We start from the raw sequence: 13,792 nt of genomic DNA, 5'->3' as shown, positions 1-13,792 counted from the left end.
ACGCCTCCCCCGCGCCGCGCGTCTGCCCCTGGCCAGCAGCACCGCAGAGAAGCAGCGCGAACCCGTCAGCCGCCGAGCCGAGCCGAGCCGGTCTGTCCGCCCAGCCCGGGCGCAGAGTAGCGCGGACGGGGGCGGGGCCTCGGACTGGAGAGGCGGGGCCGGCGCTTCCGGCCCGGAGGACTCCGTCAGCCCTGTCTCCGCTTCGGGTTCCTTCGGACGCAGTCGGGAGCCCGAGCCCACAGTGTGTGGGCGGGGCCACAGTTCGGCTTACTTCGGAGAAGGCTGGGTTCGGATGTGGGCGGGGCCACGAGCTCGGCTTCCTTCGGAGACAGTCCTGGACTCTAGGTACGGCGCGGCTGTAGGCCCGGGCAGGGCTTCGGTTTACTTCGGAAAGAATCGGGTGTAAGTGACGTTGGCGTAATGATAGGCGGAGCAAACAGCTTCCTGGGTTTCAGGAGGGAGGCGGGGCCGCGGGCAACAGGAAAGGGGCGGATATGGGGACGGAGGCGCGCGGATGAGGGCGGGCACTGGGAGGACTGACGGCCAGGGGCGGGGCCAGGATAATGAACCTTCCTCAGGTCCCCAGGTTGCAGAACCCCGGCAGCTGCCGAGGGGCGCGCGGCTGGGCGGGACCACACTTCCCGCTCGCGAACGGCGGGGGAGGAGCCTGATGCAGGGGCTCGGCATGGGGCGGGGCTTCGGGGGCGGGGCCTCGGGCCGGCCAGCACAGCCCGCTCGCAGACGGCGGGGGAGGAGCCTGACGCAGGGGCTCGGCGTGGGAGGGGCGGAGGGGGCGGGGCGCGGCGCGGGTGTAGGGGCCGTCTCCGACTGGAGTGCGAGTTGCTGCTAGAGGCGCCAGGCTGACTCTGTCTCACGGTGGTGGCCCGGTCTCAGAGAAGCGAGGACGCGGACCGAGCGCTCAGGAGTGGGGTGAGGCGGCCTAGAGGAGAGCGGCCGCCGCGGGGCAGGGCCTGGACCGTGACGTTCGCGGTGGGGCGGGGCCAGAGACTGTAGGACGGACGGGAGCCGAGAATTCCCGAAGGTAGAATCGCTTACGTCCGGAAGGGGGCGGGGCTGCGGTGCGGCCGGGCGAGAAGCCCCGAACGCCGAGTCGCTTACGTTCGGGAGGGGGGCGGGGTTTCGTGATAAGGAAGTCTAACTTGAGCGTGGCCCGGCAGCCGCCGCAAAGGTTCGGTGATAGGAGCGGCGAAAGTGTGAGCGTCCTGAGGAGGGGGGAGTGTGGAGGGGGCCGCGAGGCGGGCCTCAGGAAGGCGGGGCGAGGGCGGGGCTTAGGCTGGTGGGCGTGGCCCCACCGCCTCGGGGCGGGGCCTGGCCTGGCGCAGGTGGCCTCGGGAGCCACGGCTGTGGGCGCCTCGGGGCGTCCTAGCGGTGCTGGGGTGACCGCTGCGCCCCCGCTCCGCAGGAGGATGCTGGTGGTGGAGGTGGCGAACGGCCGCTCGCTGGTGTGGGGCGCCGAGGCGGTGCAGGCGCTGCGGGAGCGCCTGGGCGTGGGGGGCCGCGCGGTGGGCGCCCTGCCCCGCGGGCCCCGCCAGAACTCGCGCCTGGGCCTCCCGCTGCTGCTTCTGCCCGAAGAGGCGCGGCTCCTGGCCGAGATCGGCGCCGTGACCCTGGTCAGCGCCCCTCGCCCGGATCCCAGCCTGCACGGCCAGGTGAGAACCTGGAGTCCCGCCCCGGAGCGGCTCGGGTGGGAGCGTGTGCGGAGTTGCGGGTCCTCCTTTCCTGAGGGCCCGCGAGCCTGGGTCCTGGGTTCTAATTCGCTTTGCTGTCAGGCGCTGGCATCGTTCAGACGCCAGCAAGAGCAGAGCTTCCAGGAGCAAAGCGCGCTGGCGGCCGAGGCCCGTGAGAGCCGGCGTCAGGAGCTCCTGGAGAAGATCGCAGAGGGCCAGGCTGCCAAGAAGCAGAAGCTGGAGCAGGATTCCGGAGCCGGCGGGAGCGAGAGCGAGGCCCAGGCCGAGTCCGGAGCTGGCCAGGCCCCCGGGGAGCCGGAGGAAGCAGGTGGGTGGGGGAGGGGAGGGCCTGGGGACCGCGGGCGGGGTCTCCCCGCGCTGGAAGACGCGGGCGCTTGGGTTCATCGCATTCCCCTCTGCACCCCTCCAGTGCCCTCCTCTCCTCGAGCAGCGTCAGACGCGGGGGCGCTCTTGCCCAGGTCTGCCCTCCTCGTGCAGCTGGCCACCGCCAGGCCTCGCCCTGTGAAGGCCAGGCCCCTGGACTGGCGCGTGCAGTCCAAAGACTGGCCCCACGCCGGCCGGCCCGCCCACGAGCTGCGCTACAGCATCTACCGCGACCTGTGGGAGCGCGGCTTCTTCCTCAGCGCAGCCGGCAAGTTCGGTGGCGACTTCCTGGTGTATCCCGGTGAGCGGGGCTGGGAGCTGCGGTGCCTGAGATTTCCCTTACCCTTCGGATGTGTTTCATAACCCTCCCCTCCTCCCCTTTCCTTCGAAGTCCTGGGGATAGGACCCAGGGTCTTGCATGTGATAACCAAGTGTGGCTCACTCAGGTACCTTTCCACCTCCTCTCTTTTTTGCTTTCATTTTGAGTCAGGGTCTCCCTAAGTTGTTCAGGCTGGCTTCAAACTTGTGACCCCCCCTGCCTCAGCCTCCTGATTACGTGTGATTACTGATTACATACCCCACCACACCCCGTATGTTTTATGTTTTTGTCTCCTCTCAGTATGTGAAAGGGGTAGAAAGGCAGGAAGCTTGTGGGAGTTCCCATGCTCATTTGAGAGGCAGCTTAGCAACTTTTACTAATTACTTCCAGTGTTCACTGACCTGTAAGAGTCACTTACAAGTGCTTACATATGTGTATAAAATAAAGTAGACTATTGGGAGCCAGGCGTGGTGGCGCCTGCCTGTAATCCCAGCAATGGGGAGGCTGAGACAGGAGGATCTCCTCAAGGTCAAGGCCAGCCTGGGCTACAGGATGAGTTCAACAAGGTCAGGTCAGCCTGAATTACATAGCCAGACCCTGTCTAGAAAAAAAAAAAAGAGTATCGGGTATGAGATTGTAAACAGCACTAAAAAATTGATAACTAAAATGATTAGTAGGTTTGAGTTAAACGTAGCAGTTAGTAGTTACAGCAGTAGTGTAGTTATCAGATTGATGTAGGTCCATGTATGCATAGAAAAAACCTGAACAAAGAGAGGAACACAACAGGTGCTAGTGTGTGTGTGGTTGTTTCAATTGCATGTTTATGTGGTTGTGCAGATATGTATCACTTACATATCCTTGAGAACTGTGGCTCCAGCAGGTGCAGTGATGTGTGTTTCGTAGTCTTAACTCCTCAGAAAGCTGAGGGACCAGGATCGCTTGAGCCCGGGAGTTGAGGCCAGCCTGGCCAACACCCTGAGACCCCACCTCCAGACGGACAAAGCCACTTTGGGGGAACGTAACAAGTTCCAGTTGCTTAATGACCTTATCTACTTTTAAGTGGAACCACAGGTCCGATGGGGTATTGTTTCTGAAGTGTTAAATAGCATACCACATAGGCAGAGAGTACCTGTCCCCAAAAACTATGTTGTATTTATTTTTGAAAGATTTTATCAGTACGTTTGTAGTATGTGACCACATTTGTTGTGGGGAGTTGGTGCATGTGTGTAATGCCTCTCAGTTCTTTTCTCCATCCACATTTTTAGTTTTTTTCGGGGGGGGGTTGCTGGGGATATAGCTGGTCTTGAGTTCGATTCCTGGTACCAAAAAAAAAAAAAAGAAAAAAACCTTAACCAAATCTAGTTTTTTTTAAATTTTTTGCTAGCATCAGATTGTCTTTATTAATTATTCTAAACACAGATTAACCGGTCAAAAAAACATAGACTATAAAACAGTGATGCTAAGTCATGGATCTCTTACTTGTTTCTGAGCATGTTTTGCTTTGTTGCTACCGGGAATGAAACTCAGGACCTAGCTCTTGCCAGGCAGGCGCTGTGCTGCCGAGCTGTGTCCCTCCCTGGCCCCAGGCGTGTTTTGGTAACTTTTAGCCTGTGCTGCTGAGCTATCTCCCTGGCCCCAAGCGTGTTTTGGTAACTTCTAGCTATAGTTGTCCACGTGTGCAGTACGGTACACAGCTACTGCGTTTGCGCAAGTGTTACAAGCTCAGTTCTACCCACTTCCCTTCCTCCACTGCTTGGTGCTACTGTCCGCGCTGCCAGATCTATCCAGAGAGCTGCTGGCTCCTGCTGGGATCTCGTTAGCGACCCACTGCCAGGGTGGGCCTTGTGGAGGGATGCAGTGCCAGTTCCCTCGCGGGGGTGTCACAGAGCCTAACCCTTTCAGGTACCCACTGCCCGTTCGTTATTCTTGCGTGCAGTGCCTGACTCAGATGCCTGTTCTACTTGTGTAGACCCACCCCGTCCGGGGACCAGTGACAGCCCCGGCGCCGTCTGGCCCACCAGCTGCTTTCGTGACTGACGCATCTCTGGTGCACACCATGTGCCCGTGTGCGCGGCTGCTGTGGCGCCGCTCTGGCTGAGCGGGGCATTTGCAACACGGCCCGCGAGCTGGAAACGCGTACTCCTGGCTCTTTCTGCAAAGAAATTGTTGACCACATTTTTACTGCTCTGTCCCGTGGTAATAGCTTTGCTTAGGTGTAGGTGAGTGTTCCGCCCCGGAGCCGCATCCCCCGTTCTTACCTTAGCTTTAGCCCAGTAAGGGCGACTCTTGGAGCTTTCAGTGATACAGATAGCCCGCTGCTGCTCAGGTGCCATGGCTTGCTGCCTCTTTTTTAGCCTGTTGGGGTCACTTCTCAACCATCCTTTTGAGTTCCTCGGGGCTTTGACTGTTGGTGACTCTTAGCGTGTGTCCGTGACCACAGCACATTCAGTTACCACTTCATTTTTAAATTTTTCTTTGGTACTGGGACTTGAATTCTCGAGCTTGCACTGGCTAGGCAGGCACTGTGCCGCTGAGCTACATCCCCGGGCCCTCAGTTACTCACTTCTTTGTTTGGTTTTTTGAGATGGGGTCTCACTGTGTAGTTCAGGGTGTCCTCGAACTCACTTCGCGGAGCAGGGCAGCCTCAAAGGTGAAGTGGTCCTTAAGCCTGAGCCCTCTGAGTGCTGAGATGACAGGCGTGCGCCACCAGGTGTGCGTGTGAGGGAGATTGTGCTGCTCATGGTGTGGTATCTTGAATCCCCCTCTTTCTCCCCGCAGTGTATCGTCGACCATTTTCCATGTTGGCGTTCTCTTAAGCTTAATAGTCACATAAATGTTGTGCTCGGTTTTATGGACATATTGTGAATTTAGCCAGTGCATGGTTTCATTGCTTCCATTTGTTAGCAATTATGAGTGATAACAAAGTACTGCAATCAGTCAAGCGTGGGGTGCACAGCTGTAATCCCAGCACTCAGGAGACTGAGGCAGGAGAATTACCGCAAGGTTGAGGCCAGCCTGGGCTACATAGTGAGTTCAAGGACAGCCTGAACTACATAGCAAGATCCTGTCTCAAAAAACCGAAACCAAAAAAAATACCGTAATCATTATAGGTATCCTAGGGTGCAACTAGTAAGAAAACGATTCCTAGCTGTGGAATAGCTGGGTGTAAGGGTGTATGTCTCAGAGCTTCTGTGACACGTTGTAAAATGAACCTGTGTGTGACGCAGTCCTCTGCCATGGGGCACTGTGAGCCTCTCTGTCCCACAGGTGACCCGCTACGTTTCCACGCCCACTACATCGCCCAGTGCTGGGCTCCCGAGGACCCCATCCCGCTCCAGGATCTGATCTCCGCTGGCCGCCTGGGAACCAGCGTGAGAAAGACGCTGCTGCTGTGCTCCCCGCAGCCCGATGGTAAGGTGGTGTACACCTCCCTGCAATGGGCCAGCCTGCAGTGAGGCCAGCCCGGCCCTGCCGGAGCTCCCCGGATGTCCCAGGCAGAGCAGCTCCATGGAGGCCGCACCTTCCTACCTCTGTCTATGGTTAGTTCTGACCCCACGGGCCTGAGCACCGGTCTGCATAGGCTCCTCCTGTTTGAGGCACTTACTGGTCTCCTGTGCTCATCCGTGTCCAAACCGTGGGCTTCTTGAGAGTAGGGGCTGAGTTTGATTTATCTCTGTTTCCTCCAGGGCTCAGGTCCCAGCAGGTCTCAATAAACTTGTTGAGTACTTGTCACATTTGTGAAAACCCCGGAGCGTGGGCACTTTCTTCTACATACACAAGTGCAGGGGAGAAGCGGGAGGGTCATCAGCTAGTGAGCAGCTGGCCTGGGCCTTAGGCCTCAATTCGCCTCTTACTGCGCTGAACTTCATTTGGAAAGATTTCTACAGAATGTGTCAGCTACCTGGCTGTAGTGCTGTACACCTCTAATCCTAGCTACTTGGAGGCTGAGGCAGGATGATCTTAAGTTTGAGGCCAGCTTGGGCAGCATGGCAGTTTAGCAAGATCTTGTCTCACAAAATGAAACAGGGCTGGGAATGCAGCTCAGTGTGAAGGCCCTGGGTTCAGTCCTCAGTACTGCAAAAAACCAAACAAAACTAAATCCAGCTGGGTGTGGTGGCGAACCCCTGTAATCCCAGCACTCGGGAGGCTGACGCAGGAGAATCCTTGCGAGTTTGAGACCAGCCTGGGCTACAAAGTGAGCTCAAGGCCGGCCTGAACTGCATAGCGAGACCCTGTCTCAAAAAGACCAAAAATAAAAAAACCAAATCCAACAAACAACCTAGTACAAATGCACATTTATAGGGCAAAAACTTACCTTTGTCCTGAGAAATTGCTGGAGCATTACTAACACTCTAATATTTCTGTGTCCGTCTTAACCATACGTACTTTTATTTTGCCTCACAAATTTTGTTGATGTAATACATTTACACAGGAAAAATTCTGGGGCTGGAAGTCTCTTCCTGTGGTCATTTAGGTTTTTTCCCTCAGCTTCTTCCTTGGACTTCCCGGTAAATAACCTTCACAGAGTCTCAAATTCCTGCAAATGCATTAGTTTATAAGGGACACCAACTCCTGCCAGACTGGCACTGCTGAGTGTTTGGTAGGTGGCTTGCAACTGGTCCCAGCCCCTCCTCACTCTACGAGATGCTTAGAAGGCTTAGTGTCTGCGTCGCTAGATGGTTTCTCATGAGAGAAGATGGTGTTCAAGGTCGGCCTGGGCAACTGTGCAAGACCTGCCTGAAAAAATAAAATGAAAAGGGCTGTGGATGCAGCTGAGTCGCAGCAGCCTGCCTGGCACGTGTGGGGACCTGGGTTCCACCCAAAGGGCCACAGACGCAAACAGAAACCACTGGGAGGGGTGTCCCACACGCAGCGGCCGCCGGATCCTGTGGGTGCTGCTTCCAAAATGCTGAGGAGCCAGAATTTGGCTCCCACCCCACCCCCGCCTCCACTGGCAGCGTTGGCACGGCCACGGCATTGACCTGCCTCACTGGGATTATCTCGGGGCTTCCTAATCCTCTGCCTTTGCTGCAGGCTGTTTCCAAGAGCAGCAGGACCCTCAGGTACAAAGATAAGACAGGGCCACTCTCTGTTCCAGATGCCCCAGCTTGCAGGGGGGGTGGGGGCGGGGCGGCGGCAGCCAAGGCCTGTGCTGCAGGCTCCTCATTACCTCCGTCCTCTCGTGCTCAGCTCTCCCACACTCATCTCCTTGTCTTCCTCTGACTCTCGCACAGCACTGCACCCTGGGCAGCCACAGGGACTTGTCCCTTGCTGCTGGCTGCTCAGCGAGACCTTCCATGGTGACCCCAGTTGAAATTTAACACTCTCAGGCCGGGGATATACTTCAGTGGCACAGCGCCTGCCTGGCAAGCATGAGGACGTGAATTCATCTTTTTTGGGAGGGGTACTGGGAATTGAACTCAGGACCTTGCACTTGCTAGGCAGGCACTTGTGCCACTGAGCTATATCCCTGGCAAGGTCATGAGTTCAGTTCCTGGTATCAAAAAAAATTGAGCACTCTTCCCACATGTCACCTTGATTTGTCTATTATCACTAACCTGCTCTACATCTTTTTTTTGGGAGGAGGAATTTTTTTTGTGACAAATTCTCACCATGTAGCCCAAGTTGGCCTACAATTTGCAGTCCTCCTGCCTCAGCCTCTAAGGTGTGCCCGGCTCATCTTTCATACTCATTTTATTGCTTAGCTAGAATGTAAGCTTCATGGGGACAGGCAAACCGCTTTTCAAAGTAGTTTTATTTCCATATAGCATGCATGATAAAATTCACTAGTTTTAAGTGCACAGTTCACTGACGTGTAGATTCCAGTTATGCAGTTGTCACTGTAGCCAAATTTGAGGTGGTTTCTGTCGTGCCTGAAAGATCCCTCTTGCCTGTTTCCTACCACTCCTGATTCCCAGCCCCAGGCAGTCACGGAACTCTGGAGCAGCGTCCGCCCGGCGGGAGTCCCAGGCTGGGTCCGTGCCTGGGTGCTATTTGCGCGGGCGCCCTCCACCGCGCATGCGCAGCCCTCGTGGCGCGGTTCCGTGGCCGCCATGCTCCTGTGCACGTGACTGTTTCCCCCCCAACAGGCGATGGCTCGTGGGTTCTTCGCAGCGAAAGCACAGCTGTTCACGGGTTCCTTTCGGTCCCCCGTTTCGTGTAGGGTCCCAGTTCCAAGAAGCGTTCCTGGCACGTAGCTCTCAGTACATTGCTGAATGAATCAGTGGTTTAAACTGTAATTTTTTGATCAAGGCTGAGTGAAAAAATTTGGAACTTTAAATTTTTTTCCATACCATCTTCGTATTTGAAATCATACCTACGTTTATGATCCTTTTCTTACCCAAATTTGAGGTGGTTTCTGTAGCATACTGTACACATTCTGTACATACTTCTGCAGCTTTCCTGGATCTTTTGTTTTGTTTTGTTTTTCTGAGACAGGGTCTCGCTATGCAGTTCAGGCTGGCCTTGAGCTCACTTTGTAGCCCAGGCTGGTCTCAAACTCGCAAGGATCCTCCTGCCTCAGCCTCTTGAGTGCTGGGATTACAGGCATGCCTGGCCTTTTCAGCAGTTAGCATTTAGCAATACGGGGAGGGCTCATAGTTAATTTTTTTTTTTTTTTTGAGGTGGGGCCACACTACCTTGGTGTCAAACTTCTGGATTTAAGTAATCTTCCTGCCTCCATCTCCTGAGTAGCTGGGACTAGAGCACATGCTACCACACCTGGGTAATAATTAATATTTTTACAGTCGTGTGGAAGCAAAGTCATGTGACCTCAACTGGCCCCTGGGTGCCTGGCTGGGCTGTGGTAGCCACCACATCCCCGTGCACTGCTGCGAGGGGCGGGGCCTGGCTTCACTGGAAGGAGGAGCTCCGGGCCTGAGCACCCAGTACTCATCACCGCAGATACCGTATCTGCCATGCGCTGGGATTCTTAACTTTGAATCATCAAATCCAATGAGCAGCTGTTGTTCCTGTCCCCTGTTGAACACATGTAAAGAGGCTAATTTTGCCCACGACCAAGAGCTGGTGTTCTTTGTTTTTTTAATTTTTTAAATTTTTTTTTTTAACCTTTAACTTTAGAAGCCATAGATTCTACTACTAATATAAAACCACCAGAACCAAAATCTCTGATCGCAGGTAGGCACCTGGGAAGCGAGGCACAAGGATTACAAATCTGAAGTCAGCCTGGGCTACATAGCCAGACCCTGTCTCCAAAAACGCCATGCCTGTAATCCCAGCACTTGGGAGAGACCAAGACAAGAGGGTCACTGAGAGTTCAGGACCAGCCTGGGCTACAAAGTGAGCTCAAGGCCAGCCTGAACTGCATAGTGAGACCCTGTCTTCAAAAAAGAAAAAAAAGAAAAAGAAGTGCTTGGAATCTGCAGAGCCCTGCATTTACCCTGAAGGGCTTAAAAAATTACAGAAGAGATTTTTCTCTCCTATTTCCCTTCCTGATGAATGGTATCAGCATGTGGGAGAGAACGAAGGTGAAACATTGGAGACATCCACAAAAAATAAAGATCTCTTGTTTCCATTGTCCTGCTCCCCACACGGGCAAAATGTATGCAGAATCAGTTCACAGAAAGGCAAATACAAAGCCAGCTGACAGACCAGGACAGAACCTTACCTTCGGAGTATACAGACACAAATGTAGCCGGGCCTGGTGGCGCAGGCCTGCAGTCCCAGCCCTGGGGTGTGTGGGGGCACTGAGGCATGAGGATTGCCCTGGGTTCCAGCCACCATGGATTACAGAGTAAGACCCTGTCTCAGAAAAAAGCCAACAAACACAAGTATAAATCACCAATTTGCAGCGATCATATTGGTAAAAGTGAAGAGGAATTAAAGCTCGGTATGGTAGCACGTGCCTGTAATCCCAGCGCTCGGGAGGCTGAGGCAGGAGGATCACTGTGAGTTTGAGGCCAGGCTGGGCAGCAAAGTGAGTTCAAGGCCATGCTGATCTATAATGGCAAGACCTTATTTCAAAAACAAAACAACTAAAAGCAACAACAACAAAAAGGACACATTGCCATTAACCTCCTTCAAAATACTCCTGCTTGGTTTGAACACAGGTCATTTATGCCACTTTTTTTTTTTTGGTTTTTTGAGACAGGGTCTTGCTATGTAGTTCAGGCTGTCCTTGAACTATGTAGCTCAGCCTGGCCTCAAACTTGGCAATCTTCCTGCCTCAGCCTGGCCTCAAACTCACAGCGGTCTTCCTGCCTCAGCCTCTTGAATGCTGGGATTACAGGGGTGCACCTCCACACCTAGCCCATCTTGCCACTTTTCTGAAGCACTTCTGGGAGACCTCTTTTGTGTGCTTAGTTGCACTGTTGGGGCTGCTTTAATGTCTTCAATCCATTCAAAACATTTACCTGTCCTGGTTATTTTGGGTTTGGGGAGAAGCCAGAAGTTGCACACTGAGATCAGTTGAGTGGGGTGGATGAGGACACACTGTCAGGTTTGGACAAGCCTGTCACCTGGTTGATGGTGCTCAATAGCAGCAGTCACTGTGTGGTGGATTTTTTTGTTTTGTTTTGTTGTTTTGGTCTTTTTGAGTCACGGTTTCCCTGTGCAGTTCAGGCTGGCCTTGAACTCACTTTGTACCCATGTTGGGCTCAGACTTGCAGTGATCCCTCTGCCTTGGCCTCCCGAGTGCTGGGATTACAGGCTCGCACCACCACCCCAGCCTAGTCATTCTGAAGTTTTTTTTTAAATCACACCTCATAAAAACATAAAGAAAACTTCCAAAAGTGCTTCAGAAAATGTTGAGGAGGAGGATTAATGGAGATGTGTCTTTTACTCTAATAAACTTTTAAAACATAAACATTACTGTGCACTTTTTTGTCTTATTTTGGAGACAGGGTCTCACTATGTAGCCGAGGCTGGCCTCACACTCACGGCAGTCCTCCTGCCTCAGCCTCCTGAGTGCTGGGATGATAGGTGTGCACCACCATGCCCCTGTGTTCATCGTGTATTTTGATCACCCCTTGTGAAAAAGAACTTCGACCCACATACTGCAGCACTCTGGCAAAAAGCCAACCTCTTATCTCTGAGAAACAGCTCAGGCAGCAGCTGTGTGAGTCCTTGGGCTTGTAGGAAGTCAGACTGCCATCTCTTGGAGAAATCCAGGAAGCCAGGCAGCCCCTGTGAAAAGGGCTGGGGAGAGATTCATAACTGATAGATTCCCCCAATTCTTTTTCTTTTCTTTTTCTGGTACCAGGAATTGAACTCACAACCTGGCTCTTGCCAGGCAGGCACTGTGCCGCTGAGCTATATCCCCAGCTTTTTTTTTTCCTTTTTAATACTGGGATTGAACCCAGGGCCTTCTCACTGAGCTCCATGCCCTCCCCTTTATTTTATTGGTTTATTTCTTTTGTCTTGCCAGGTTGCTGAGTTGTTCAAGGTGGGCCTGAACTTGCAGGCCTCCTGGCTCAGCCTCCCACAATACTGGGGACACAGGTGTACATCACCAGGCTGTCTCCCTAATTTTTGTGCCTGATTCTAACTTCAACTAAGGAAAGTTCAGCGTTGTCTTCAATCAGCCTGTGGATAGCTTTCCCGGGCCGACAGCCTCATGTCGGGGCACCCCTGGAGCCTCTCCTTTTTTCACCAAAAACCTTACTCCTCTGCCCGGCTTTGAGGCTGCAAAATGCAAGTGACAGTGGGTGACTCCTGTCTCTGAATGTGTAGCATGACCTTGTTTTCATTTGTTTAGCTTTTTATTTCCATGTCCTGTAATCTTGAGAAATGTTCTTAACCTGTTGGTGCCTTAGCAGGTACTCTGGTAAAACAGGACTGATAACACTTTTTTTTTTTGAAGACAGGGTCTTGAAGCTGGGCATGGTGGCACAGGCCTGTAATCCCAGCACTTGGGAGGCCGAGGCAGGAGTATCGTTCCGAGTTCGAGACCAGCCTGGGCTACAAAGTGAGCTCAAGACCAGTTTGAACTGCATAGTGAGACCCTGTCTCAAAAAGACAAAAAAAAAAAAGACAGGGTCTTGCTGTATAGTACAAGCTAGCTATGAATTTACTGTGTAGTGCAGGCTGGCCTTGAACTCGAGATCACTTGCCTCAGCCTCCCGAGTGCTGGGATTATAGGTGTGTGCCACCAGGCCCAGCTACTAGGGCTCTTTTTATTTATTTATTTATTGTTGTTTTTCCGGTACCGGGAATCGAACTCACGACCTTGCGCTTGCCACGCAGGTGCTGTGCCGCTGAGCTAAATCCCCAGCCCCTATTTATTTATTTATTTATTTATTTATTTATTTATTTATTTATTTTTGTAAAGGGAATCGAACTCAGGACCTTTCACTTGCCCGGCAGGCGCTTGTGCACTGAGCTATAATCGCCGGATTTTTAAATGTATGTATGTATTTATTTATCTATAGGGTCTCGCTGTGCGGTTCAGGCTGGCCTTGAATTTGCAGGGATCCACCGGCCTCAGTTTGCCGAGTGCTGGGATCACAGGCGTGCGCCACCACGCCCGGCTATGGGCTCTTCCAAGGAGGTTGACATTTAAGGCTGTGTGAGTTCGCCCAAGAGATAAATGGTATCGGACTGGAGCGGGATGCAGCGCGGTAGAATTTGGAACATCTTCCCCGTTTTGGGAACCCAAAAGAAACCTCAGGATAGAAACGGCTATTTTTGGTAAGAGACATAATTAAACTAAAAGCAACCACTGCGCCTTCACTGAGCGTCCACCTCCCCTCATCTCGAGAAGCTGGTTTTCCTGACAGCACCGCACAGTGCAAGGATCTTGGTTAACGCCCGGCCTCAGTCTCCCTCTCTGCGCCTGGCTGTTTCATCCTTGCTCAGTGGTAAATGCCCTCGCGGACGACAGCAAACGCTCGTGCTGCTCACAGCCCCGTGGCGCGGGGGAGCGCGCGTCGGGGAAGGCGGCCACCGTTCTCGGTGCCAGCGGGGCGGGTTCCGCTGCGGTCTCCGCCGTCCACGCACTGCAAGGCGACGGTGCAGTAACGCGGCTGGACGGGCGCCGTGCCCCCGGCCCCGCACACACCCCGCACGGGGGCTGGCCGCCGAGCACACAGCAGCCGCGGGCACCTCGGCCGGGGCATCTCGGGGCTCGGGAGGCAGCCGGGGCCCCGCGCCCTGGCCGGCGAGGAGGCTGAGGTCGAGGGGACGCGCACAACCCGTCCACCTGCGACTCAGGGCAGGGCTGGCGGCGGGACTGCAGCCCTAGCGTAGTGCCCGACTTGCTAAGGACCACCGTCCCGCGGAGGAGCGCCAGGTCCTGCCGCCGCTCGGGCCCTCTGCGAACCCAAAGCGCCCGGGCACGGACGCGGCTCGGCACGAGGCCCGCCCGACCCAGCAGCCGCACGCCGCTCTCGCCCACCCTCTCGTCTCGACTGCCCTTCCGTCCGTCAGCGCCTCTTCCGATTGG

The 13,792-nt window shown here is 54.3% G+C and overlaps 1 protein-coding gene across 5 annotated transcripts; it reads left to right on the top strand.

Moving 5' to 3' along the window:
• The first annotated feature begins 787 nt into the window (after positions 1 to 787).
• On the top strand, positions 788 to 6,135 carry Tsen34 (TSEN34 tRNA splicing endonuclease subunit). 5 transcript variants are annotated; one of them, XM_005414853.2, is made up of 5 exons: positions 788 to 930; positions 1,424 to 1,670; positions 1,791 to 2,016; positions 2,119 to 2,373; positions 5,659 to 6,135. In XM_005414853.2, exons 2-5 carry the CDS (start codon positions 1,428 to 1,430, stop codon positions 5,844 to 5,846), a joined length of 912 nt encoding a protein of 303 aa, XP_005414910.1. In that variant the 5' UTR covers positions 788 to 930; positions 1,424 to 1,427; the 3' UTR covers positions 5,847 to 6,135. The 5 variants fall into 5 exon arrangements, with proteins under 5 accessions (XP_005414910.1, XP_005414911.1, XP_005414912.1 ...); XM_005414854.2 differs by lacking the exon at positions 788 to 930 and adding an exon at positions 941 to 1,042; XM_005414855.2 differs by lacking the exon at positions 788 to 930 and adding an exon at positions 1,089 to 1,189.
• Positions 6,136 to 13,792: the final 7,657 nt, after the last annotated feature.

The sequence above is a fragment of the Chinchilla lanigera genome, unplaced genomic scaffold, assembly GCF_000276665.1.
Source record: "Chinchilla lanigera isolate Chin_1 unplaced genomic scaffold, ChiLan1.0 scaffold00203, whole genome shotgun sequence".
NCBI classification, from domain to species: Eukaryota; Metazoa; Chordata; class Mammalia; order Rodentia; family Chinchillidae; genus Chinchilla; species Chinchilla lanigera.
The sequence above is the reverse complement of the archived record's forward strand: the minus strand, read 5'-3'. Positions and strand labels throughout refer to the sequence as shown.

Excerpts from the sequence above, each read along its gene's own strand:
- Tsen34 (XM_005414853.2), top strand. The coding sequence starts at position 1,428 with ATGCTGGTGGTGGAGGTGGCGAACGGCCGCTCGCTGGTGTGGGGCGCC. Across the intron at positions 1,671-1,790 it reads ATCCCAGCCTGCACGGCCAG|GCGCTGGCATCGTTCAGACG; the intron begins GTGAGAACCTGG and ends CTTTGCTGTCAG. Across the intron at positions 2,017-2,118 it reads CGGGGAGCCGGAGGAAGCAG|TGCCCTCCTCTCCTCGAGCA; the intron begins GTGGGTGGGGGA and ends GCACCCCTCCAG.